This window comes from Chamaea fasciata, unplaced genomic scaffold, assembly GCF_029207755.1.
Source record: "Chamaea fasciata isolate MVZ Bird 193981 ecotype frontalis unplaced genomic scaffold, bChaFas1.0.hap1 SCAF_1, whole genome shotgun sequence".
Lineage (NCBI taxonomy): Eukaryota > Metazoa > Chordata > Aves > Passeriformes > Sylviidae > Chamaea > Chamaea fasciata.
In genome coordinates, this window is record NW_027094086.1 from 129,927,205 (window position 1) to 129,954,152 (window position 26,948).

Sequence of the window (26,948 nt, forward strand, 5' to 3'; positions counted from 1 at the left end):
GTTCCAGTTCAGATCGACATGTTGGGCGGTGTATGACTCCCAGCCAAACATCTTGTTAAATACTTGCAGGATATCCCATAACGGATCTTACTTCAATCAAATAAGTCAAACGTTTCTTTTGTAAGTACAACAGAAGGGCAGGGCTTGTGTTTACAAAGTATTCAGTATGGAAATCCTGTATTAATTGTGGTAGGTTTACTTCACTTAGGACAGCGTCCACATAGTAACTCTTTAAATAAGAGGCCTTTTGCTGTTAGCTATTCCAGGGAGGCAATCACATGCAATGTTAACTTGTCCACATAGAGAAAATCATGAGGAATTTACTTCAGAGATGTGCAATGTAGGCAGCAGAGATGTTCCTAATTAACAAAGACAATTTTATGGATGATATTCTCACAGTGAATGTAAAAGAGTATAATTTATAAAAAGTAGTTTTATCCTTGTGGAAACTACTAAATAAAGAGGCTGTGTCTTTCTCAATCTATTTCAAGAATGATTAGCAGGAGCAGTGCCAGATGTTTTTTTTTGTAATATCATGGATTCATATAACCTGTGATTTAAATTATTACCTTTCTAAGGTTGCAGCTGTATTTTCTGTGAGTAAACACAATGTGCTTCTACCCAGCCCAGTGCAGAATCTGGAGCTTTTATGATTAACGGTAAAACATTTGTAGTTTCACATAAAGACTATATAAAAAGGAAAGATAATATTATTACTCAGTGATAATATTACTACGCAGTAAAAGGTAACCAGAATTGTGCTTCTCTGAGTTCCTTATTTTGTGGTGCCAGAAAATGCCAGAATCAAAATAACCCACAAACAGAAGAATTAACAGAGAGTTAACCTTTTCCTCCACAGTGAGTTGGATATTACACGTTGCTTCTAAGTTTAACACAGTGAAATCTTTTTTCCTTTTTTTCTTGAATAATAACTCTGCTATAGTTGAAAATATGTTTTTGCCAGTGTATTAAATACCTGGCAAAAGGGGTGTTCTAGAACATTTTAGGTGAATGTAGGTCAACACAAAGGAATCATACAGTTGGAAATATTTTCCTGTGTTTATGTTCAGATGTTGAGACCTGTCTGGCTCCTCTCTATTTGCATGTGTTGGGCTTATAGGCTGTCCGGCTACATTCCACGTTGATATATATAAATATATTGCAGATTATTAACCTCCAGCCACATACCAGCAAATTTCACTTTTCAGGAAGGTTTGTGACTTTTCACAGAGCTTATTTACCATGCACAGGACATGTACGCCCCATTGAAGGAATCTCAGAGAACAGTATTTGTCCTTACGAGAAATGTGCCAACACATTTTCTCTTACAGTCACTGTGTTACCATAATAATTAATGTTTGTTTGTTCAGATGATGATTACAGATTACGTACAGATTAGTCTTCAAGTGTAGGTAGGGTGACAGTCTTTCCATATTCTGGAACTCTGTTTCCTAATTTATTACTCACTGAAAAGCTTCCTTAACCTAAAATGAATGTGCATGTATACATTTTCAAAATATGGTGACTAATAAACAATTTTTCTATGTCAGACCAAGGATTATTTAGGAAATGCTGTCAGATGAGAGCACAGCCTTACCATGGTAAATGTCAAGTAAATGTCAGTAAAAATACTGCTCTCTTAAACCCAAATGACATTCTTCCCAGGTGGTTATGCCAATTCTAGTGTTTCGCTTGTGAAATGCATTGAGATTTAAGGTAAGAAGTAAAATCTGAGTGCAAGATCTCATGCACATGTTGTCCTTGTCTGTTTGTCAGATGTCCTCTGGGAAAAGCAGGGACTACCAAGGCTTTGTGTATGATCAGTTGTCTTCTGATCGTGCAAATGAAGCCTTTAGTCCTTGAACAAACAACAAAAATCTTACTTGATAACATTACCAGAAATCCTGCACTTCTTAATTCTAATAAAGTATTTCTAAGGAAGAGGATGAAAGATAAAAGTAATACAGTGGCATCATTGATATGATGTTGGAAAAAATAAGCTGTAGTTTCAACACTAGTTTAGTCTGTTATCAATAAGTGATTCTTCAGTTTAACTGTCTAGACCTTTTTCTCAGTAACTCCATTAATTTTTTAAATCTGCTGTCACCCAGTAAAAGTAGCGATTCATTTTTCTGCCTCGCCTCAGAGAGAAATGCGATCTGATCTTGGAATATAAAATTAAATGAATAAGCATATGAGTAAAGTATGTGAGCAGGGAAGAAATGTCCCTCTGGCTGTTTAGATGGTTCCCTATTAGGATTTTGTAGAAGTGGAACTTGAGAGAGGATAGTGCAATCACTAGTATGAATATAGGTGTGAAGCATAGAAAGAATAGAAGGATGGGCAGATGTTTTTGAAAAAGGTAAAACAGTGGTTAAAGCTGGCATGTTAGGTGGAGAGGATGAGAGAAATCCTACTTAAAAAGAGAAAACAAAAGAAAATAGAGTAATCAGATAGGAATGTGGTATGAAGAGCTTTGTAAATTAGTTTGGTGTTGTGCAACAAGGTGAAATGATAAAGAGGTTCGAGTAAAAGAATGACCAAAAGTGATGAACGAAGTAGTGACATCTTGTGCGCAAAGCCTTTTTCCAAACTTTATGCTGACTCTGAAGGTATTCCTTGCGTCCAGGAATTTGCAAGAGGAATCAACGAAAAAATTCTGTTTCTGGTGAACGAGATCTAATTATAAAGTTGTGTAATGGTGTAAGTGGGAAGTATGTGGAAAAAAACTGAAGGTACATGCAAACACGCTATGTATTTTTTTTTGAAAATATTTCCTGCTTGTTTTTTTGGTGGTTTTTTTGTAATGACTATAAGTACTGGAGCCTAGAATGTGGATAAATACCATGTAATTTTCTGTATTAACTCAGGTTTTTGTGTCAAAAAAATAAATTCTTTTCATGTAATTATTTTACATTCAACAGCTGATGAGTTCTTAGTAATTAATCCTATTTCAGAATTCACAAGTGAAGGACTGAGATGGTAATTTTGATATATCCACTGTTATCTGATGAATCAAGAGCTCAAAGATTGGTCTACCTTTGGAAGGCTCTTTTCCATTCTGTATACTGTAAGAAATTTAAATAGACATGCTTGAGATGCAAGGTACATCTGTACTGATTCCTGTATGCTTACCTCTTCTGTTCTTTTCCTCTTCTCAGATTGTTTGATGTGTGCACCGTGTCACGAACAGACAGGGAGACCAAGTTGACATTAGTGTTTGAACATGTGGATCAAGACTTGACTACTTACTTGGATAAAGTTCCAGAGCCTGGAGTGCCTACTGAAACTATAAAGGTATTTAAGGAGAAAGATTTTAGGAGATAATATTTCAGAGATAAATCAGAGAGACAAACTGTGTTCTAATCCCATAGGATTTTGTTGCATTAAAATTAAGTAGTGCTCAGTTTGGGACATGAGCTGCCACACAAAGTAACAGATACAATCTCTTTGTGAAAATGCTGCACTTGTGGTTTTATTCCTCTTTCAGAGTTCTAAATTTACTGAATCACAACTGTTGTACCAAATGCAGCATTCCAGCACAGGAAGGACAGGGACCTATTGGAGCAAGTCCAGAGCAGGGTCGTCAAGTTTATTAGAGGGGTGGAGCACTTATCTTACCAGGAAAAGCTCAGAGAATTGGGATTATTCAACCTGGGAAAGAGAAGGCGTAGAGGTGACCTAATTGCAGCCTTCCAGTACCTGGAGGGAGCCTACAAGAAAGATGGAGAGAGACTATTTACAGGAGCATGTAGTGACAGGAAAAGGGGGAGTGGTTTAAAATTGAAAGAGTATGTTTAGATTAGATATTAGAAAAGAGTTCTTGACTGTGGGGGTGGTGAGGCACTGAACAGGTTGTCCAGAGAAGTCGTGGCTGCTCTACTCCTGGAAGTGTTCAAGGCTGGGTTGGGTGGAGCTCTAAGCTACCTGGTCTAGTGAAAGGTGTCCCTGTGCATGGCAGAGGGATTTTTAAGGTGTTTTCCAGTACCAGTAATGCCATTCTATGATTCCATGATTCTGTGAAGTCATTAAGAATGACCTTTGCTTCCAGCTGCAGGCAGATGGTTCTGTTATTGTTTAGGCAGAGACTACTTGAACCTTCCCTTAAAGGTGAAGTGCTGGATATTGTTAGAATGGATAAAATAAATCCTGTGCTCCTTATCCCTTTTCCTTTGCCTTTTATTTCCCCAAGAGACTACTTTTGTTTTATGTCCTTCTTGCCAGGAGAGTTTGTGTACATTCTGAGAAAAAGAAATGTTCATTGTGGACCGGTGGTGTGCTCTGCAGAGGATGGGCTGAAGGATGGGGAGAGTCATGTGCAGTAGTTAGAGAGGCTGAGAAGGCTCTCAGTGACTGTGAGGACAATAATAAAGCTTTATTATCATGTTATCTCATATTCTGCATCTGTAAGGGAGGACCCTACCTAGGATAGGATGTGCTTGCATTATTGTTAATAAAATGCATATGCCAGCTCCTCTGGTTTGCTGGGAATTTCACAGCGAAGTGCCACATTGAGGATCATAGGTTGAAGTGTTTGACAAAAAGCTTATACCTGGGAAGAGAAGCAGTGGGATTGATGTTGCTACATTTTGACTGTGTCTGTTTAACATTTCTTTTGATTTTCTTCATTTTTGTGAGGAGTAATAATTTATGCTTTCAGAGATCCATTATCTTTCACTTGTATAAGTACTTTCTGGAAGTGTGTTGAGTCGTCTTACTCTGGCAAAAGTCCCCATGGATGAAAAGAAAACATGAAAACGATTGAAAATTTAGTTGTTTTATTAACTTTTTTAACAGCTTCAAACTTAGGAGGTGTTTGATCTTTCAGTACAGAACAAGAACTAAAATGGATAAAAATCTATTCACTGATGTCAAAGGCACATATGTAATACCAGTACACATATGTACCAGTCAGTTCCAGCAACCATGTTTTTAACCAATTGTAGTGGATAAAATAAAATTTTTGAAAAATGTATACAGCTTTGATTCAGTCAGAAGAAGACTGGAATGTACCTTTTATATTGTAGGACTATTTTATTATGATGCTATTAAGGTTCTGTTTTCCTCCTAGGACTTTGAAGCTTACTTATGTGAACCGTATTACAACTTAACTAACATTGTGAAAATAAGGTGCAAGGTGACTGGCATATCATCTAACTGAATATATTGAAATTGATGGGAACTGAAAGACCAAACCTCTGAAATCTCAGTTTGAAGTATCTTTTGAGCTATGTTTCATTTAAAGGAAATACAAGACATGAGCTGAAGTATTTGTGATTTCCAAAAATTCTGTTCTGAAGTTGCACTTCAGAAATATCTATATACGTCAAATATATGTTTGAATTATACATGTCGGGGAGATTATTTACTGATGAAGGAAAACGTTGTGCTTACGTTTGTAAAGCACTATACACGTGGTTTACTAGTTAACTCAGTTGCTATATCTAAAAGTTTGGCACAATAAAGTAGAAAAGCCACACAGAAACAAAGTGGAGCAATTTTGGGCTTTTATGTACAGTGCAAGCTCCACTGCAACCAGTGAAATTAGTGACTGTAAAATTCAGCTTCTGCTACATAATCTCTTTTTAAATGGGTGAGGAAAAATGTAAAATTGCTGTTTACTTGGTTATCGCTGTTGATTTCAACATTTTCACAGTAGCTGATGTGTTTTTTCTTGAATCCTGTTTGGCACAGGAAAAGAGAGAGATTTGGTTAACTTAAGTTGCACCCTGTTGCTTCATATTCGTGTCAGAACACCCAGTTTATGGAGGTTCTTTTGCTGATGGTCAGGGCTGATCACATGAGGAAAGGTCACAGGGCTTATTTTTAGTATATTTTAACACCTTTGTAATTCTGCAATCTTTATGGATATTCCTAAGAGAAATTGAAGCAAAACATACTTCTCCAGGCTGCAGGGAAATACTACAATTTTGTAGCAGCTGAGCATTTAACCCAGAGCACATACATCGTTAAATGACTAATCTGACTTTTTATAGTTTGGCTTTTGAGGTTAATATGGATTTGTACTTCATTTATTTTCCAGAATTGCAGACAATTTGTGTAGAGTATTTCCCCTCACCGCCAGCACAGTACAAAACAACTGCCAGTATTGTAAGACCATCTGTCAAAGTTCAGTGTGTGTCAGCGGCACAGAAGTGCCAAATGAGCCAAGCACTGGATAGCTTGAAGTTGAAGGATCTAATAAACCTCTTTGGCACTGTGGTGTAAAATCAACAGTTGTTAGTGGACCTTGAATGACATAAAATTACTATAAGACAAGTATCAGCCCCAGAAGATCTTTTCTGTGTGAATTGACTACCATCATTACATAACATTTAGGGAAGGGAGGCTCAGCTTTTGCAGGTTGGGGCATGCTGGGGTTTTGGTTACTAGCTGTCAAGAAATAAAAGTGACACTGGTACCATTTTAAGAACTTCCTTTATTTTTGCAGGTAATTGTCAGACTCTAGCAGACTGAACCATATTGATCATTTAAACACAACTAGAGCTTTTGTCTTAATGCTGCTCAGCAGTGCCTTTCTTATGCCTAAGGTTCTGCACTAGGAGTCACCCCAGAGGGTGTTCTGGGAAGATACAGACTGGTGTCCATAACATGATAGAAGAGAGGTAGTTTTCCTGTGAGACATTTCCTGGTAGTGGGAATACACACCCAGGATGCAGAGCAGACATGCTCACTTCCCCTTTCTGTAACCAGGAGTGTGAATGCTCTCGTCCATTTCTGTGGCTCTGGCGTCTGAGTTCTTGGTTATTCTGGACAGGAGTTTTAAATCTTTTCTGCTGAAGCCCTTCCATTATTATTTAATGGAGTCTACTTGGAGCTAGAGGCATGGTGAACACTACTCCAAATACTTGTGGACATAGTGTTCACTTTTGAAAGAGAACTATATTCAACCTTTCATTTACTTAATAGGCCTATGTAACTGCTGGTATATAGTCACGCTCACACTTGCTGGCTTCCTTTGTCAGGCCTGATTAATACATGTTCCATATGGCATGAATCAGAATCAGCAATGACAACATCATTCTTCTTTCCTCTCTACCCATCGTCTCCTCCCTTCCTTTCTTCCTGGGATACTCTTTAACTTCAGGGCAGTTTATGTGGAAATGGAAGGTATGAGTTCAGTTTCCTTTGGACACAGCTGTTAGTCATGCACAGGTCTTCGGTAACGTTAATGGTCTTAACAGTTGAGCCTCTGAGAGACTTGGCTCATTAGGAGCTTTTGTTAGTTGACATAAGGGTAGTGGAAGTGGCAATGACACGTCTGCCACAGAAAGATGATTTTCTCTTAAATAGTTCACAGACCACTAAAGCATTTTAATGTCTTAGCCTTTGGGACTGAAGCATGTTTAAGCTGCGTGGTCACATTTTGTTCTGATGCTTGTGAGACTGGCATGGTTTTTTTGCTCCTAAGTAATTTTGATATGAATATAGTTGTTATAACACTGACTACATTTTTCATGTGAAAATCATGCATATGCAACCAAGATGGTGTTTATTGATTTAAGATACTGCAACTTATTTAATAATACTTAGCTTTAAATTAATCTCTGTGTGTGATGGCTTAGTATCAAAAGCTGTACATTAAGTGGCTACAAAATGGTGCTTTGGGGTTTCTTCCAGTCATCTTGTGCTGCCGAACCAAAGAGTCTGTAAAAGTGAAAGGCGACAACTAACTGTTACTGAGGTTCTTTAATTTTAGTAATGAATAAAGTTAACTTTGCTAGGTAATGTCATTATAGGTAGAATTGTGGCTTCTTGCAATAGTTTTCTTACAGAAATTTAGAATTTAGACTACATGAGCTAAGTGGGCTCTGTGTGTTTCAGTTTGACAGTCAGCACAGGAGGGAACAGAACAAAGTTTTACAGTAGAGTAGGTACACATGTTCTCTATCATGGAATGTTGCAGGAGCTGGGAATGTCCTTCTACCCCGGTCTGTCATTCCTGAATCCTCATGGTGTTCCCTCCAGCCTTGAACAGGGCAGCCAAGTCACAGAATGAGCAGGGTTCACTGTTTATGCTTTTCTGCGTTGTGTCCTGGTTCCTCACCCAAGTGAATGGCTTCTGTGGATATTTTTTGGATATTTACTTCTTTGCATAGAAAGCCAAAATACCCATCTGATTCGGGTATATACATATTTTGATATTTACGTGCTTAAAATTTATAAAGTACAGCAGTGAACCTAATTTCCTTTTGTGGGCTTGTCAGATGGTAGCCCATAAATAGAATTTTTAAATATTAGCCTCAGTCATGGAGTACATGTTATTGTTGCATCCCTGTGCATGTCCTTAGCTTATATTACCTGCTATTAAACCAGGCAGACTGTTCACATCTTTTCAGGACATTTAGAAAATTAATATGAAGGTGCTGTTTCTCAGAAAGCAGACCAGTGTTCACTGTTGTTAGGTGACTCAGCCATGTGCCGTGGTTGTACCTACTGAGTTGATCACGTATGAGATGTGAAGCAGATGTCACACAGTCGTGCAGTTCTGAAAATAAAGCAGGATATTCCAGGAAAACAGATTCACCAGTACTGAGAGTCTTCAGAGTGTGGCTGCATTTAACAACATCAAAGTTAAAAGTCACTGTAAGAAAGAACGCTTGAATTAATAAGAAAGATACTAACAGAAGAGCTGTTATTGTTGTTTTCCTGTCAGTACTTTTATGGTAAAGAAAGAAGCAAAACTTAGTGAGAAATTTGGAGTGTGCAAATAATGGGTCAGATCCCAAGCTGATACTAGCAAGTGTAAATCCATTTGCTTCAGTGAAATGGTGCCTATTTACAGCTGCTAAGAATTTAATTTTTGTGGATTATTTTGCAACAAATTTTGTTCTGAATCTGTAATATAAATTAAAGAAGAGTTGCCAGTAAAAATTAATGAAAAACAAAAGGGCTGGACTGATAAATCATTGTGGGATAAACCTTATTTTTTTCTTTCTCTGTTATCCTGCTATTAGGGGTTAGACTTCTGCATGAAAAGATAGCAGGAAAGAGAGTAGTTGCACAGGCTCCTATGGAAGTAAATATTAAAAAATGGATATTCTCCAGAGTGGTCGTTCCCTCTGTTGTAGGTAGTGTAATTTCTTTTCCATACTGTGCTGCATGTAGAGGCACAGCCACATCTCCTCTGGCTGGTACAAACTGACCAAGGGTTTAGGAGGAGTCATGATTCTGTGAATAAAGGGACTGCAGTTCACAGGGTGTTACGCAATATAGTCTGCTATCTGTGCAGTTACTTCTTTTGCTTGGATCTTTTTACTGTTAGTGTACAGCCACTGATTTTAATTATGGTGGCATTAAATATCTTCTAATTCCTACCATTTCCAGATGCAAACCTTTTCAATCTGATAATAATGTATATTTGTTTTTTGCAGTGCTGTAGCCTAGGACTGCTCAGGCCTCCATTGCTTGCAGACTGAGAGCTCATAAAAATGTGAGGCACTCCAATAATTTTAAATCACTCTGTCCTGACTAGAGTGATTTAAAATCATTGGAGCGCTTCACATTTTTTCAGTTGTTCCAGTTTGGAAAGCAGTCAAGCAACATTGGAGCATAATGCATGAAAGCAACCTGTCTGAAATAATAATTTTAGTCTTTCAGAACAATGACACTGAATTAGAAATGTCACTTTGAAATGATGTCTGTCAAGGGTTCTGTAAATAGACATTGCAACCTACTTTTCTTTTGTAGTCCCTACTCTCAAGGCAACATTGCAATCCAGTAGGGCCCTAAGGGACACTTCCTTTTTGAAGTCAGAAGGAAGCTATTGTTTTCAGTAGATGGAGGGCCAGAAATCATCTTTATTCAGAAAGTCAAAGGAAATTAAGAAACTGTAGAGATTCTGAATTGTGGGCAGGGAAGGAGATTAAACCTCAGTAGAACGGATTTATGATCAAGTCATTGCAAAATTGCAGTATTACAGACACTGGAAGTGAAGTGTTGCTATCAGCTCATTTCATTCTTGTTAGTTCAGCAGAGCTGGACATGGATGTGATGCATAAAAGAGTTTATGGGTCCTACTGCTCTGCATTCCCTTGAGATGCCCTCAGATTATTAATGACACTGGTTTTTTGCTACTGGAACCTCAGTGTGGTACCAACTGTTATGTGAAATGCTTTGATGAAAGGGAGCAAGCACGCGATAGGAATAATTGTCAATCAGGTACAAAAGTGGGGCTGGAGACAGTGCTACACTGCTCTGCATCCAGCCAGTGGCAGTTCCTCCAAGTGGGGAGTATTTTTGAGATGTTTCCTTTGTCTCGTGGTGGTGCACAGGCGCAGCTTGCTTTGCAAGCACATCCTGCCTCAGTGATCAGCAGAAGTGTCACTCATGTTTCCACCAGAGTCTTTCTCTTCATCAAACACAATATGCCACATTCAAAGCAACTATGAGAAAGCTGTTGCAATTGATGGTTCATGTAAAGCAGTGGCAGAAAAATAGGCTGAAATGTTTGGAATTACCCATGTTCTAAATCTACTTACAAGCTATATGCTACTTTTGACAAGTAATTTGAAGGTTGGACTGCAGCAGATGTGAGATAAAGAGATGTTCAGAGAGCCATTCTTGAGTTTTGCAGGGGCAGAGAAGAATCACTTTTTGAACAGTAGTTTCTGCACTGGAAGGAAATCGGTCCCCTATACAATACACCCACAAAGTTGTACTTCATCTCAAAACACACGGAGATGGGGAAGGGTAGACAGTAGCACAAATTGTGACAAGGTAGATACTTGGGAAAACTGGGCAACATTTTTTTGCTTACTGAACTCAGGATTCTAAGGGTTGAATTCGACTGATCTGGGACAAGAAGCATTGGAGCAGAGTACATATACCATCTCAGTCAACCCAAGTTACTGCAGCTCAGATTCTCTGAACTGAAATATTTACAAAGTGTCTATATTTACTCACAGCAATTATAGAGCCATAGTGTAAAACAATTCAAAAGTTGGCCACAGACAACTCATAGCTAATAAAAGGTAATATAGTAGTCAAGTAAGTTATTTTTCCATGAAACTGTTTTCTCTATTCGACCCCAAGAGAATTTTAATACTTTTGGACTAGCTGTATGCACTGGTTTTATGCCAGTGAATAGGCAGGTTATTGTATCCCACAGTAAAAATTAATTTGAAGTGTGTTACTTTAGTGACATACTGATTTAATCAAGATATGTTTTGTTTGTTTCTTTTCCTCCATAGCAGATGTATTTAGCTTATGCCAGAAAACAAAGTTCCATAGAAATGGTCAGAGATGGAATTTTTTTGTATTACATGTTTTCATATGTAGTATGTAAACTCAGCTTAAATAATTTTCTATTATTTATGAATACGTAGGCACATAAACACACATACAAATATAAACGTATATTGTAAAAGTCCTCTAACATAGCTGCAGAAAAAAAAATACTGCTATTTGAGTGAGAGAAAGGGAAGCTATGATCATCACTCTACTGTCTCCAGAGTTCATTTTCTCAAAATACGTGTGGCCCAGAAAAGGCCAGAACTGGCAACACAGATGCTTAAAGAGTGCACAGATACATGAGGGATAGCACCAGTTCTCCTGCTGTGCCTAGAGAGTGGATTGGTGTATATTGTCTTTACGTGTATACACATAAAAGCCCACTGCTCATACATGTACACAAATGTACATGTGTGTGTGTGTGCATATATATGTATGTATATGTGTGTGAATATATATGTGCGTGTGTGTGTATATACAGGCACGTATGTGTTGATTCCCAGAGTCCATCCAATAGCTCATCACCCAAGCCAGCTGAGCTGTTACATTCATCGGGAAGGAATAAAACGAGACCCAGCTGAAGCTGTGCCTCTCCCTTCTATTCAGTGTGTCAGATGAGAGACACATGGAGAGCCCCCATCCCGCCCGCCCCTGTGGATGCCAGAGCAGAGACACGGTTCCTCCCTGCTTCCTGTCCTCAGGCCATCAGGCATGAAACTGCAGAGAAGCACCAGCCAGCGGCATCAGCCAGCCACACTCAGCTGCTAGAGCAACCAAAGCCAAAACCTCTTGACATTCAAAGCTGCTTTCAGTGATTTCAACTCCATGTTCTCTGCCTGTGCAGTTCCTATTTTTTTATACCTTTTCTCTTTCTGTCCTTCTCTTTCACCTTTTCACCTCACTTTTACTTCGTATTTACACAGTAAAGTACTCTTCTGTTCTTTCCCTTCCTCATGAACTTTTCTCTCCATCACTTTTCCTTCTGTTTTGCCCATGTCCTCCTGACTCTACTCCCATAAAAATGTAGCATCATGGAATGGTCTCACTATTTCTCCAGCTGGGCTCTGTCTTGTCCATTTTATTTGTGAGCTTTTAATGGAGGAGTCTGTGTAAAATCATTGACTTTGGTGCCCACCATAGTAGGTCCTCCTTTTTGACGGGTCTTTGCACAATACCTTGTTAAACATGACTTGTGATAGATCCTACAACTGGATTATTTGTGTGAAACAGTGCTCCTCCACTGCATTGCTCTTTCCCCATCACAGCCACTTCACACATTTACACAACTGCTTCCTTTTATATATCCTTTATATATCAGTGCTCTGTAATCAGTGTACGGTTCATGTTACAGGTTTCTCAGGTTTCAAAGTGAAATAAAATGAGCTTCCTTCCATTTTGAGAATATCCTTTTTACGAAGTCCAAACAAAAGACACACATTGTTAGTAAATTCACAAGCAGCTGCCAGAAGACAGAAAATTCAGAATGGAAACACGAGTGAAATAACAGAAATACCTTTTGTTGTTTGTTCTTGGTGCAACAGCAAGGGAAAATATTTAGAAATTCAAATGATTAATTTATTTTTAGTTTTAATAAATGAGATGTGGTTTTGTAGCATTTGCCAATGTCACTACTCCAGAGCACAAATCCTTCACAGAAGGTCATATCCTGTAGTATAACTGGGATTCTCAGGGTTTCTCTAGGAATGAGTGTGGGGCAATGCTGTTAGCAGCATCAGGCAAGCAGCCTTTCATTTGTTTCACTGTAAGACCTGAATAGTTGGCCGTTAAGAAAAAGCCAATTACAAAGGTTCAAGCTCCTGCATCAAATCTGTCCTTTATTTTTGGACTGGAAACCTTATCCAAGGACTTATAAACATCGCTATTTTAGGTTCCTTTTACTTCTCCTTTACTGTTACAGCTATACAGTAGTAACACATCTGTACACATAAAACTTCTAAACTCATGCTGGAATATATACTTGCACTTTCTGGTTCAACTTCAATCCCAAAGGAAAAAACACCAAAGGGAGCAGAAGCTCTGGTTCAGCAAAGCTCTTAAGGTTCTCCTTAATTTTATGTCAATAGATTGCACCAGTATTAAAAATGAGGTTGAAAGAGTGAATTAGAGGAGCTAACAGAGGAGAGTCAGTTGTTATCCTGTGCTACTTGACCTGATGAGTTCTAAGATTAGAACAAAGAAGAATTGAAACAATTGTTTCCTTAGTCTCAGATTAGTCATAAAACATGTGTTTTGCTTGTGTTTAAATGCTTTGTCAGAGCAAAGAAGTAATCTTCCCTCAAAACTTATGTGTAAGCAGTGTCTGTGCATTTGGAACCAGACTCCTGACGATTCACAGAAATGTGTCATAGCTGGTCAGCATGGTAAATTGACTCAGTAATGGCAAAGGGCTCCAAGGATCACAAGGTTTGGTGGACTGTTTTGTCTCTATCTGTTTTTCATTAATATCATAGCTGTTGTGGCCATAGACTATCCTATTTGCCTTCTTTGAAAATAATGACCCTTGAGAATACCCATTTCCAAAAAGAAGCTGTATTTTTACCATTGTGACCAATTCAACAAATGACATTGCATTCTGTCTTTATTAATGTTGAGCAGTATCTTATACCTTAAAGGGCCCTTTGAAATTAGTGGCTTAATTGTAAATAAAGTTACTGGCCAACAGTTTTCACTGTTGCTAAATATGCGACTTTACAGATAACACTTTAAAAATTATAAGTATTCTAAAATGTCCCACTTCTTTTGTCTATACATTCGGAAGCATTGAACTGTAACTTTAAAATACCAAAAATAATCAAGAGGACATGTTAACCATCTCTTAAGAGTGCTTAATTTCTAAGCCAATAAACTCAGCTGCTGAATTTTTGTCCTTTGTTTTAGGCTGTGATAGTTCTGTTGCGTAACTACAATTAGGAAACTTCAGAACACTCCAAAATGTTAAAATATTCTGTGGATGGAAATCCAGAGTTGTCTTTCATTTAGTTTTACAACAAGGAAGGAGCATTGGAATGTGGCAGCATGTTACCTTTTTTTTAACATCTAGTTTATGATTCATTCTAAAATATTCTTTCATTTGGAATTAACTTCAGATATTCCTGTTCTGACTAGCAGGGTAAATATTTTAGCAAGGACTTTCTGGAGAGAAATTTTGACAGTAACATACTCCTCCCTTAGTGTTACAAAGGAAATACTTGCTATCCAAACCCAGAGATGGCATTTTAATGGAAATGGTTCCAAAAAAATACATAGAACATTACAAATGTAAAATGCAATTAATGAAAGAGTATACAGATGTCTTTCACGCATTTAAATAAAAATGTCTAAATCAAATTCTGAAAATGTCAACAGTGATCTCTGAGCCATATGCTTATTATTACAATAGTATGTTGCGTATAGCTGTCAGTCAGTGAGAAACAACACAGACCAAAAAGGAAAATACATAAAAAACATTAAGTTAGAGGAGAGACCATGTTACAAAGCGTTTTGTGTTATGGTTTTGCCTGGCTTAGAAGATACCTTTTTTCTTGCTTTTTGTTTGCTCACGTAATTCCTGCTGATGTCTCAAACACTTATTGAAGACATAGGAAAAGGAGAATAGAGGCCAAGCTGCGTGGGCTATAGCGAACCAAAACTGCAGAGAGACGCATGCTTCACAGAGAGTTTAGTATGAAAATAAACCACACTTTCTTTGCTTGGTTTCTGGAGCAGAAAGTCGCAAAACAAGCAGAAAACTTTTGGTTCTTGATAAAATGGTTAGTTTTCCTTCCTTAATGTCATCTACTTTGAGTGTTTCAGACCTTAACTTCTATTTCTTTTAGGTCTAAATTAAAGAATTTAGACCTAGCTTGACTTAGGTTTGTCTCTGTCAATCTGGGGCCTTGGAAAATATTTTAGAAGTAGTTTTTAGCCTTATGTTTGCATTTTGTTCTTTTGCAAATGTGGTAGAGGTAACCTTGATTTGCTAATTAGTGGAGTCACGCTTTATTGTGACAGAAAACTAAGAACAGTCCTTCAGTGAAAATAACAAAGACCTACCCCATGGTGATTGATGAGAACGTTGTACAAGTGAAATGAGCTGGAAAGTCATCATCTTGTCTTTTCCTTTGCCACAGGAAAAGCATAACAGAGAGATTTCTTTTCTTCTGGTCCTGATAAGGAATCTAACGAAGCATAAGGAGAGGTTACAGAGCATGGAAATGTGTCACACCCAGCTGCTCACTAGCTTGCAAAGCTGCAGTAAATAATACAGTTGCTATTTAATAAACAAAAGAAAACAGAAGTCTTTTGATAGTGATCCCCAGCCTCTCTCATTTGCCCTTCTGATGATACAGTTTGTTTCTACTTAATTGACTGTAGTTTTGGAATAACATAGAGTTTGATATTGGATTGTATGATTTGTAATTATTTTGTTGTTGTTGGTAGGGAAAACAAAAGACTTAGGTTTCTGGGACCTGATTCAGGAAAGTATGGACATACGCGGTCCAGGTTGTCTAGATCATAGCTACTTTTTTTCTCATGGGTTCTCCATGAATGCTTACAGTAAAGACACACAGGAATACATGTAGTTTTACTTTCCAAATTGCATAATTAATAGCATACTTTTCCGCTTGTAACAGGTTACCCTTTTGAGAAGCATTTGCCCCAAGCTGCATTTCTCACATGCATCTTTTGTGATGCTTCACTTTCAAAAGACATATCTTCATGGAAGCAGTTTGTTCCATTGATTGGCTCTTTTTGCACACTAACTTCTAACATACCAGTGGCTTTTTATTAAGAATGTCTTAGCGTTTGTTTTGTTTAATGTTTGGGGAGGTGAAGGTAGGAAGTATCCTGTGCCTATGAACCTTCAGAGGCCATCTTCTCCCCTCCCCCAAGAAGACTGTCAGCTCTCACATCGCACCTTTGCTCTCACTCCCCAAGCAGAGCTGATTCTTGTCTATTGTGTTAACATTAGGAAATAAGTAGGCTCATCACTCATTGTGTCACTGTAAGTTGAGGATACCTACTTTTTTTTAGAATCAGTGAAGTGTTCAAAAGAAAACAAGGCAAAGTTTACACTAATGTGTGCTAGTGTACGTCAGTGTCATTTTGCTCAGAACTGGAGGGGCTGTGGCACATGTCACTTTGGAGAGGCTCAGCAGATGTGTGGGACCATCTCCCGCTGCTGTGGCCACAGCAGACATCACAATCACATCACTGATTGCTGCAGTTTGTTATATCTGAAATCCAGAGGTGGCCTCTGAGGAATGCTGATAGCTGGCATCTTCCAGTGACCTACCTTGCCTGGTTATCACCTGGGCTGTGGGAGGCAGCAACCCAAAGAGATGGAGTAGGGCCACAGGCCCTGGGAGTGGGTGTGAAGTGGAGGAGGGTGCAGTGCAGGCATGGCAAGAAAGGTCAGAAATGGGAATGGGGAAAGAAGGAAGGGGCAGCAGGACTCATGAAGGGAGGAAAGAGAGACATAAAGGAAAAGGTAAGAAATAAGAAGATAAAGGAGAAAGTGATAGACCGTGTAAGTTCAGTGGAATGGGTAGCCATTCCCCTAGTCTGGTGCTAACAGCAAACTTCTCATTCTTTCAGTGAAAACAAAAGTCTTTGTGTATATGCTCTATTCCTCTTGCGAAATGTCTTCTCTTTGCGTTGTGTGTAGGATGAGGTGCTTGCCTGTTCCCTTTTTAAAGCTGTTAGTTCAGGAGCCATTGTTTCTTTAATTCAAGTTAATGGTATTGCAAATTAATTGCTGCTGTAAACATGGAGAGCAACTCGATCTGCTGAGTGCTTCCAAGAAATTATTATCTTGTTTCCTGCTTTTAATTTAGGTGTAGTAAGGCACTCATCCTGAAGACTATTTTGAGAGCTCAAACAATGTTATAGCAGCATTGCAAACCTATATGTAAAATTCTTAGGTGGGAGATTCTGGACAAGCTGATTCCAGTAGGCCACTGTGCCCTCTCAGGTTTTTTTTTAAGGCTATTTTTCCCCATGAATTGTATAAAAATAAAATCTTTCCTCTTCTATATATCTTTTATTTTCTTTAAGCTTGTTAAGCCTTTATAACTGAAAGCATAATCTAGTTCTTTGGAGTATTTAACAAACATAAACTAGTTAATCTTGGCAATGCTCATGAATCAGTTAACCATTATCCCTGAATTTATAATTCAGAGCGAGAGAGGCAGCAAAGTTAAATGTACTCCTGTGACTAGAACTGGGGTAGTAATAGACCCCAGTGCTGAGCCGTTTTACAACACTTAGGAGCATCATGATTCTTCTGCTGTGCCAAGTACACTACAAGAAAAAACATATAATATTGAAGTGACTTTTTAAAAGTACACAGTTGAGCTTTATTTATTATGTATTCCTTGGAGAGATTAGGAAGGCATTGTCTTCTTATTTTCCTCTGTGTTCACATCTTTTATAAAAGCCGTTAACTATTTATTAAAGGAGAGTCTAACTTTAGAGAACAGTAGTATTTTGATGCCTGGTGTCATGCTGACATTTCTGTCTCAGTGGAGGTTGGTTACATCTCTCTGAAGGTGCTGTTGGTTCCAGTGACAGTGGGAGGAAAATGGGAATAATAAAAAGCAGTGGGATCAGCTTAGGTCTTTGAAAATTGGTGGGTAGAGTCCCAGTAACTTCATTGGACTTCATCGTGCCTAGTATGAGGCCATCTTCTTCCTCATGCAAGTGCCATCAGGACTATGCTGAATTCCTCAAAGTTTCTACCATGGGAGCCCTCGAAGTTAGGTCCAAACTCTTCAGTAACCTCAGTTTCTAATCTGAGAAAGTGACTCTGCTTTCCAGCCACCTCCTTTTACAGTGCCTTGTGCCCTGATGTATCTGTATAACCACAAATATATTTTGATCAGAGATTGATCAGGCCTGTGTTATAGTAAGTTTAAACAAGTTTTTCATCAAAAAAAAAAATTGCTGGAATGAGTTTAGAACTGTGAAGGAGCCCTAGGAATTAAGTGCCCAAGTCTTAGCTGATTTTAAAAGATTGTTGTGTTCCCAATCTCTAGGATCCTATTGACTGCTTTTTTTCTCAGTTTTAAAAAATGGGTAACTTGTTTTCTTATTGCCATCAGGTGTTTCATAAGAGTCTATGCACTTTCAGTGGCTATTATTTAAAAAAGCAACTGAAGAGAGAAATTAAAGGAACAGTCTTGAGCCTTTTGTGTGTAGCCAAGGATCTGACAGTTTTCAAAAAAGTCTCGGCTGAAAGGTACAAAGCTTTAGATGTATGAGATCTGATCATCCAAATCCCTTGGGGTGCTTCTAAAGGCTCGTCCTTTGTTGTTATGTACCAGCATATAAACGAATCAGTGTTAACACTGCAGACAGACTAAATGAGACTTTCTGTAGAAATGTCAGTAATGTTGCCAGGGTGTTGATGGACCATTAGGAAGAGTAGTTTGTCATAAATCTCTGTATATTTACATAATTTGAGTGCTCCTTTGGACCAGAATCCATGTGGTCTGAGCTGTTTGCGCGTGATTTTGAGCACATCGAGATGTTAGCCTTTGTTCTGAGGTTAGTCCTTCTTGCACTTAGGTGACAACATAGGCCAGTCATCTTCAAGGGCCTTCTGCGTTATTTCTGCTGTTAGCTTAAGGTAACAGTCTCTAAGATAAATTGACAGTTTTACTCTTCTAAGGTGCTTTACCACCTAAGTCCGAAGCTGCTTGTAAAGCATTTTTCTTGATGTATGTGCACGGCGTTGTTTCAGCTTTCTAATCACTGACCAGCTGGCTTGTTAGTGAATAGAGCTTGTGGGCCCCTTGCCACATTTCATGTGAGGTCTTGGCTGGGTGGCCAAGCAGGCAGCCTGCAGCCAGTGTCAAAGCAATTCAAGAGGTATTGGCACAGCAGTGTCCCCATTAATTTCTGCTTGTCACATGCTGTCATGCAAGTTACACCAGAGAGGAAATGACCGTTAAAAAAAAAGTGCGCTTGTGGCACTTGGTCCCCTCCAGACGTTATCCCTGAGGTAAAACAAGTGGATACAATTAGCTGCTGTCCACAGGCAGCTGCAGGGAAGGAGAAGCCGAGATCTGGGCCCCACAGCAACGTGTCCTTCCTGTTAGCAAGGAGTGTCATTTGTCAACATATGCCATGTTTTAACCCTTCTTGGAGTTTAAGGAAATTAGGAAGAGCTGTTACGGCCGATGGCGTCAGGAAGGTGCTGGTAAAGAGCTGTAGTGCTGTTGGAGCAGCATTCTTCCTGGAGAAGAGGGTTTCCTCGTAAGGACTGGTGTGAGCGGCACAGGAGGACAGTCAGCTCCTCAGTGGTTGATAATATACTGTCGTTTGTAGATGGTGGCAGGGGGTGAGACAGTGATTTCTGTGCACTCCTCCCCAAGGCATACTGAACTAGTTTAAGGGAGTCACATCCAGCTTTGTGGATTTTCAGGGTGGACTGATTTCTCTGATTACATCAGGAGAGCTTCCACAAGGTGTGATGGGGTCCCAAAATGCAGATGGGTAGTAATGCAGAAACAAAGACTCTGAAGTGGAACTGGCAATGATATCCCACAATGAGAGAAGGAAATACATACTTTTAGGAGCAATCAAAAAATCTGTTTTTAAAACCTGAAAGCACTAAAGTGATAGAGATAGGGGTGTATACATAATGTTCCTGAACAGATTGACTTAGTCAAGCTAAAAATCTAGATTTTACCTCAGAAAAAAGAGGCTCACAGCATCAGCTGAAGGAAAAATGTTGTTACCCTGTTATCAAACATAATTAAAGGAGCTGTAATTATATGAAAAGTGTGCTCCAGAACTCAAACTGCAGTGTGACCTGCCGTGATACTTAGATAGCAAATTTGTGCTGGTGTGAATCCCTAGACATGTGCCTAAAGGGTCTTCATAGCCGATGCATACAAATCACAGGTGCTATTTCAAGTCATTTGTATGGAACTTTACCAGCTGGGTGAGACAGTAAAGAATTTGGGGGATTTCATGGTACATTTCAGTCCTCATCTCTTTTTCACGTTGTATGAGGAATAAGAGAACCGAGTAGTAACAACTTGTCAAACCAGGAAGCTCTGTGAGAAACTGCTGTTTCCAATACGGTTATAAAAAGCTTGCAATAAAAGAAAGGAAGTTTTCCAGAAGGTATTTGGGGATGTACAAAACTGTGGTATCTTCATCCAGAGATACAAGAAAGAAACATGAGTGTTTTACTTATCTGGGCTCAGATCCATAAATTCTGTTAAAAGCTGTGCCTTCTGGGTTTTTTTCTGCAGGGCACAAAGAGTGGAAGGGTTTGAGCACTGAAAAGGACTGTTATTCACAAAGTTAGATTTACCTGCTGTAAAACTTTCCCGTATGGGACAAGTCTTGCTAACGGTGCCACATTTGAGTTTCTGTCAGAATGTTAGAACAAACTTCCCCTCTGTTCAATTCTCATGTATTTTATCTGACAAAACCAGTAGCCAGATGGGAAGTGCTGTGTGTTTCATTTGCATGTCTGGTAATTCCACTTCAACAGGAATTGTTGGTATACTGAATGACTGAGCCTAAGTAGAACAATAATTATGTAGGTTTCTTTTCAGTCATGCATATTCTTCTCGTCAAATATTCTGCTGTTGTGGCTGTGAAATGAGTTCAGTCTATGTATAGGTGCACAACAAGGGAAGACAGTGCCTCAGTATACTGAAAGCTATGATACACATTCATGAAATTCAGTCATAATCTTACAGCAATGCAATAGCATTGGTGAACCTCAAAATTTTTCAGATACGACCGTGGACCTTTGTAATTCAGTTAAATTGGTGCATTTTTCCTGAATCTTGTGCATTACTTTTGGTTGGGACTGATATAATGCTCATAATATACAGGCAGATCTGTGCATAATAGTGACATTTACTGTTTTTACTAGGCTGGGTCTGAACTAATTGACCAATTCTTGTATTTCAAAGTAATTTATTTAGGACTTTCTAATCTGGATTACCTTGTTACTTCCAATAGCAACCAAAACAGTCTTCAAAATAGTGTTCTATAGACTCCACTCCTTCAGGTATTTTATCTTTTAAATTGCTACACAAATAATTATAGCCATAAGAAAACAAACAAAAACTCAAAAAACAACAACAACAACAAAACACAAAACCAAACAATGTAACTATATTCATTTCAGTGTTTATTGCAGTGGACTAATATAGATAGCATTGTCTTCAGTGGGATTATTCAAAACATTATGTGTGTATACATACTTGCATACTTTTGTGAGTGTCCATGTCTGTCGGGTTCTTCATCCTGAGAGCTGGATAATCCAAAATCCCTTGGACGAGCTGTGCTTTCTTTCTTACAGAAGCAGTTTAAAATAGATCAGAGACTGTTTATCAGAATATATTTTAATATATCTTTTAATCTACTCTTAAGTGCATTAAAGTACCTTTTATATGATTAAAATAGTTTTACAATTCAAAGATAATTCCACAAGTACTTTGCTTCATGTTTAAAAATATACGTAACTTAATTGTTTTTCAACAAATTATTTACCTTTAGGGTATCAGCATAGAAAACACCACCAATTATTAGACCAATTCCTTGCATGTGCTTATCAGTTATTAATAATACACTAAATAAATTGAGTGTATCTTTCTCTGCACAGTATTTTGCTCTGTGAACAGAAAATTAATATGTTATCCTGTATGGTAAGGTTGATTAATAAGACTAAGTGAATAGATCATTTGAGTTTATTGTTCTCTTATCAAAACAGTAAACATATTTAAATTGAACATGCCGTGAAATTCACATTCTCTTGGTACTTCCTAGTTAATTGACAGGAGTATCACGGCAGTCTTCTCTTCTGAGGAATGACCCTTATCCTGTGAATACTTTCATGGAAAGTAGTAGGATTACTCTGAGATAAATAGTTACCCAATGTGAGGAAGATGAAGAACTGTATCCTATATATATTGGGTTTGATTGTGCATGAGTCCCAAGAAGCTATGATGTGGCTAGGAGAAGGCAAAGACAGCCTTCTCATCCCCCTTCTGAATGCCCTGCAGGGAGACTGATCCAAATAGCTTTCTTCTGAGGAAAGGAACAGGGCACAAGGGCAGGGATCTGTCTGCTTCTTACTGTGTTCCAGCCACTGCATCCAGCCAGCTGCATGAAGAGTATCCTGCAGCTCCACAGACAGTGGCAAAATGCATCTGCCCCCACCATCACAGTCATGACATTCTAGATAGGCTGGTGTGATGGGTTCCCAGCCCAGTGTGAGGACAAAAATTAAAAAAAAAAAAAAAATCACTGCATTTAACAGGGAATCACTACATTATTGCTCATGCCTTCGGGATTCAGTGTAACAACATTAATCATGTCTTTTGCTATTCATGTATCTGTACTGTGTAATTCCTCAGGAATGCCATTGTTTTTTTGGCATTAATTAATGTTGACTGTTTGTTACAAAGTATAACCATAGAAGGGCTGTAATTATTCTGCTTCAAAAATAGGCTTCAGAGAATGGGACAGCTCTTTAAAATTTCATTCCAGCCTGTGTGAAATCACCCTTTAAATTGAAAGCAATTCGGTGGTTGGGGATTCTATATAACTGAGTAGAATGTGAAAGAAGCCTCATCCTGCTCCCCTTCTGCTCTGAGAAGGTCCTATTCCAGTGAGAGTCAGTGAGCCTTTTAATGAAACTACCTTGACTGATTCATCACACATTGCTGTCTAAAACTCATCCCTTTTGTTTACACTTGTGGTTGCCTTTTACGCAAACACTCCTACAGGAAATGTTCAGGATGAGTATTCCAACACCTGCCATGTAAAATAGGGACATTCCATTCTGCTCAGCAAAAAGAAAAATGAGTTGCAGATAGAAACTCTGGGTGAAGGATGCAAGTTGTGGAGTTGCATGAGATACTCCACAGAACAGTAGGAGAAGCCTTAGGAGATGCCAAAGGATTGTCGTGCTTTACAAAATGTTTGCACAGAAATAGAGCAGGAGGAGGAAAACTGGGTTTAAAAAATTGTGAAACCTCTGTTTTAGTACAAATTTAGGGTCTGTTGTAGTTTGCAAGGCTCTGTACTGTGTTGCTTTTATCTGGTGAGACAACTGAGTATATTTGTGGTCTCCCACTGAATTAGGAACTTTTGGCATTAGGAGCTCCTATCACTGTAACAACGGGCAACCTGCTTAAAGGTTTTTCTTTCTTCACATTGTAGCCAGTGGAGGAAAATCATGAGCTTCACATAACAAGCAGCCACTCATAAGTGTATGTTACCTCAGGGTGCATTTGTTCTCTGAAGATGTATAACTGTTGGTGTTTTCCTTCAGGTTGCATCTCACTGTGTTCCCCTTAGGCAAGACAAAACTTAGCATCCATACTTTACCATGGTGGTGGGTTAGCCTAGTCCAGCAGTCAAACTCCCATCCAGGCACTCACTGACTTCTTCCACCTCAGCTACAGAAAGTAGAGACCGGCAAGGAGCAAGAAAGCTCACGGGCTGACATAAGAGAGGAAGATTGCTTACCAAGTACCATTATGGGCAAAATAGATTTATCCTGGGGAAAATCAGCATAGTCTAATGCCAGTCAAGGTGGATACTTGCTAGTTCAAGTGGTGGGTGGGTAAAAAAGGGCAGATGTTCAAATAACATCTCCTACTTTTTTCTGGGCTGTATATCACTTTTGACTCTCACCCCAAGCAGCATAGGGGCAGCTTCTTCCTTCTCACACTTTGTGCCTGCTCTACCCTAGGTCATCTCTACAGGCTGCAGTTCCCTCAGTGTTTGGAAAGATGAGACAGGAAAAGCTTATAGATATGATTGCTTGGCAGGAGATTCTGAAAATATAAAGCCTGTGAGTGAAATAGAAATGAAGGCAAGCTTTGAGATGTAAGCGTGGCAGGCAGGAAGATGGTGATTAGCTGGAGATGGGTTGAGTAATAGCAAACAAAGGGACACCAAGGGGCCCAAGGGAGTAGCCCCGGCAAGGGATCAGGGAAAAGGTAGATAAGAAAGTAGCCTTTAAGGTTTAGAATACAGAGTGATATGGTAATATAGCAGTTCCCATTGGCTGTATGTAAATTCTGTAGGATTTGTATCTCGTGCCGGTTGGTTACTGTAAATTAGAATATTCAACACAAAAAGAGATATTATGCATTGAAACAAGGACTAGCTCTCTCTCCCTTGCTCTCTTTGGGGCACCCCTTCAGCCGAAGCTGGTGGCTGAAGGCAAGGCTCTTTCACCCAGGACCTATGCAATAAAACCACACGTTCCAAGAGTCTCCGTGGTCTCCATAGAACCCTCTCCCTGCCGTCGACAGATGCTCCTGCACCTCAGGAATATCTGCCTGCTCCATGAGCTGAAGTGTGGATAACTGCTCCACCATGGTCTACTTTCCCTTTCTCCTCTCACTTCTTTTCCTTCTCTCTCGCCTTGTTGTTCCCTGTGCAGTTTCCCACTCCTTTTATTCTCTTCTCCTCTTTCCTTGCAGCCTTTTCTGCCCTTGAGTACGCGTTCATGGAGGCACCACCATCCTGGCTGACGGGCCCAGCCATGCACTGTGGTGGGTCTGTCAGAGCAGCTGGGGCTGAGCATGTCTGGCAGGGCACAACCCCTGATGTTCCCTGGCTGAGGCCTCTGCAGTCCTGGCTGCTGGTACCTAGGCACTGACACTGAAACCAACTCCATAGTTTCTTTTGTCTTTGCGGAGATGCTTGACTGTTTTGGTTTTCAGCCGTGCCATCCTCTTTCGGATTAGGCAGGCAGAGTCCTCCAGAGAATCTGGCAGGTCTTAAACAAGCAGCAAGTTGCTGCAGATAATTGACAGATATTTTTGTTGGGAGTCAAGATGGTGGGTGACTCTTAAAGGATCAGAGTGGTATTTGAAAGCCAGTGGCTTGGAAAGGATTTATGGATGAGATGCTGGAGGGGGGTTAAGAGGGGTCAGTGAAGCATAGAGTCAAGAGGGGGTGGGACAAGGTGGAGACAAAAATGTATAGGAAATCAGGGCTTTCTGTTCCTGCTGCCTGAGTCAGGAAATGTGAGCCATAAATATTGCCTTTGGCAGAGGCAGCAGAAGCAGCTGATCAGCCTAGCCCAAGCCCAGCCCCATCCTCTCTGATGACAGAGGAAGAATATGCAGGATATATTTGTGTGTATTACTGAGACTCATGACATAATAAGGTGTCACTTGAAAAGTGCATCATAATTTGGTCCTAACATTCAGAGCTGATAAATTCAGTAAATGTCAGACTGAGCAATCATCATCAATAACCTCATATGGTGGAACAAGCAAAGATGCAGCATTTCCATAACAAATTTTGCACCTGTTTTCATTATGAGACTTTTACAAAATTAAAGCTACATATTTTACTCTAAAGAAAGTGTACTTGCTCATTGCATCCCAAAATAGCTCCATTTTCAATTGAGTTACAGGTAAATGTTTTATATTTGCACATAGATGGCATTGAAAATGTAGCCTGAAAAAGAAAAATTGTAAAGCTGTGATTGTCTGAAAGTAATTGCAGTGGGATAATGTATGCGTGTATCTTCAACTCAAGCAACAGCCAACTGTCATCAGTTTTGTGATACCAAAGCATGGCAGAAATCTCTAATCTGAAACAGCAGGCACATTCTGTGTCTTTGTTGGCAAACATGGAATACCCAAAGAACACTGATAGACATCAGTAGAGGTTTGATCATGACTCATTAGAGCTTGTTCCTTCAATCTCTTAAGACGCAAAGGTTCTTGTTATTGAATAGAATGGATTGTTTTTCAATTAACTTTTGAAATATGATTCTCTCTGTAATTCCAAACTGTGGTATGCCTATCTACCAAAGAAAATTTCTCAGGGAAAAGCAGACATGGAAAAAATTAATCCTTGAGGCACATGAAGACTCAGTTATTTCTAGAACTTGGTAATTGAGATAATACTAGGTATTCGTCACTAACAAAAATGGATGCATTTCCGTTAGATGAGTGAAATTACCCTGATTTAATTAAGTAGTGATCTGGCTTGTGCATGTTTACAGCTTTTATCCAATTTGCTAGCAAAGGTTAGTATCTTCTTATGTTAGTTACAGTGTCAGACAGCACAGAGCCCAGACCCTGCCTTATGTTTCTTGCAAGTGGCTGACCAAGTGAATGAAATCATTTTCCAAAAGCAAGGCCTAATGGTTTTTGACTGGGCTTATGTGCAGCACAAAATTTTAAGCTGCTGCATTTGTTACTCTGTATTTAAAGTTCATAATAATAATCCTATGTTTTTATTTTGGTTTCTGCTCCTTTTTCTCACTTGCTGAAAATTTAAAAACAGGACAATAATGAATGACAAGTAGCAGACAGTCTTTTTTTCATCCCAGTGCCCTTTTTTTACACACATGAAACTTTGGACTGTTCTTCCAGATAATTTTGAACTGAAATCTGTTAATATCTATCATAGCAAGTAACAAGTGTAATCAACAGTCCAACCTGAATACTAGAAAACAGCTTATACAGACTAAAAGAGGAGATATAGCATTTTTTCCCTCCAGTTGCTCTTCTTCTTTCTAACACCTTTTAAATTTGCACTTTCCCAGTATGCTTTCTTGCAGCACATTTTTTTTTTGTGTGTGTGTGAAGAAAATTACTGTAAATGATATTCATCTTTTGAGTCTGATGGGTAGAGAAGAAGATACACCAGTTTCCATTTTCAAATATTTTCTTTTTTTACCT

The 26,948-nt window shown here is 39.0% G+C and overlaps 1 protein-coding gene across 6 annotated transcripts in view; it reads left to right on the top strand.

Moving 5' to 3' along the window:
* Positions 1 to 26,948, top strand: part of LOC136297565 (cyclin-dependent kinase 6) — a 155,605-nt gene that overhangs the window by 29,040 nt on the left and 99,617 nt on the right. For all 6 annotated transcript variants that reach the window (XM_066197582.1, XM_066197556.1, XM_066197575.1 and 3 more), the window contains exon 3: positions 3,162 to 3,297. In XM_066197582.1, coding sequence (XP_066053679.1) covers positions 3,162 to 3,297 — 136 coding nt within the window. The remainder of the gene's footprint in view (positions 1 to 3,161; positions 3,298 to 26,948) is intronic.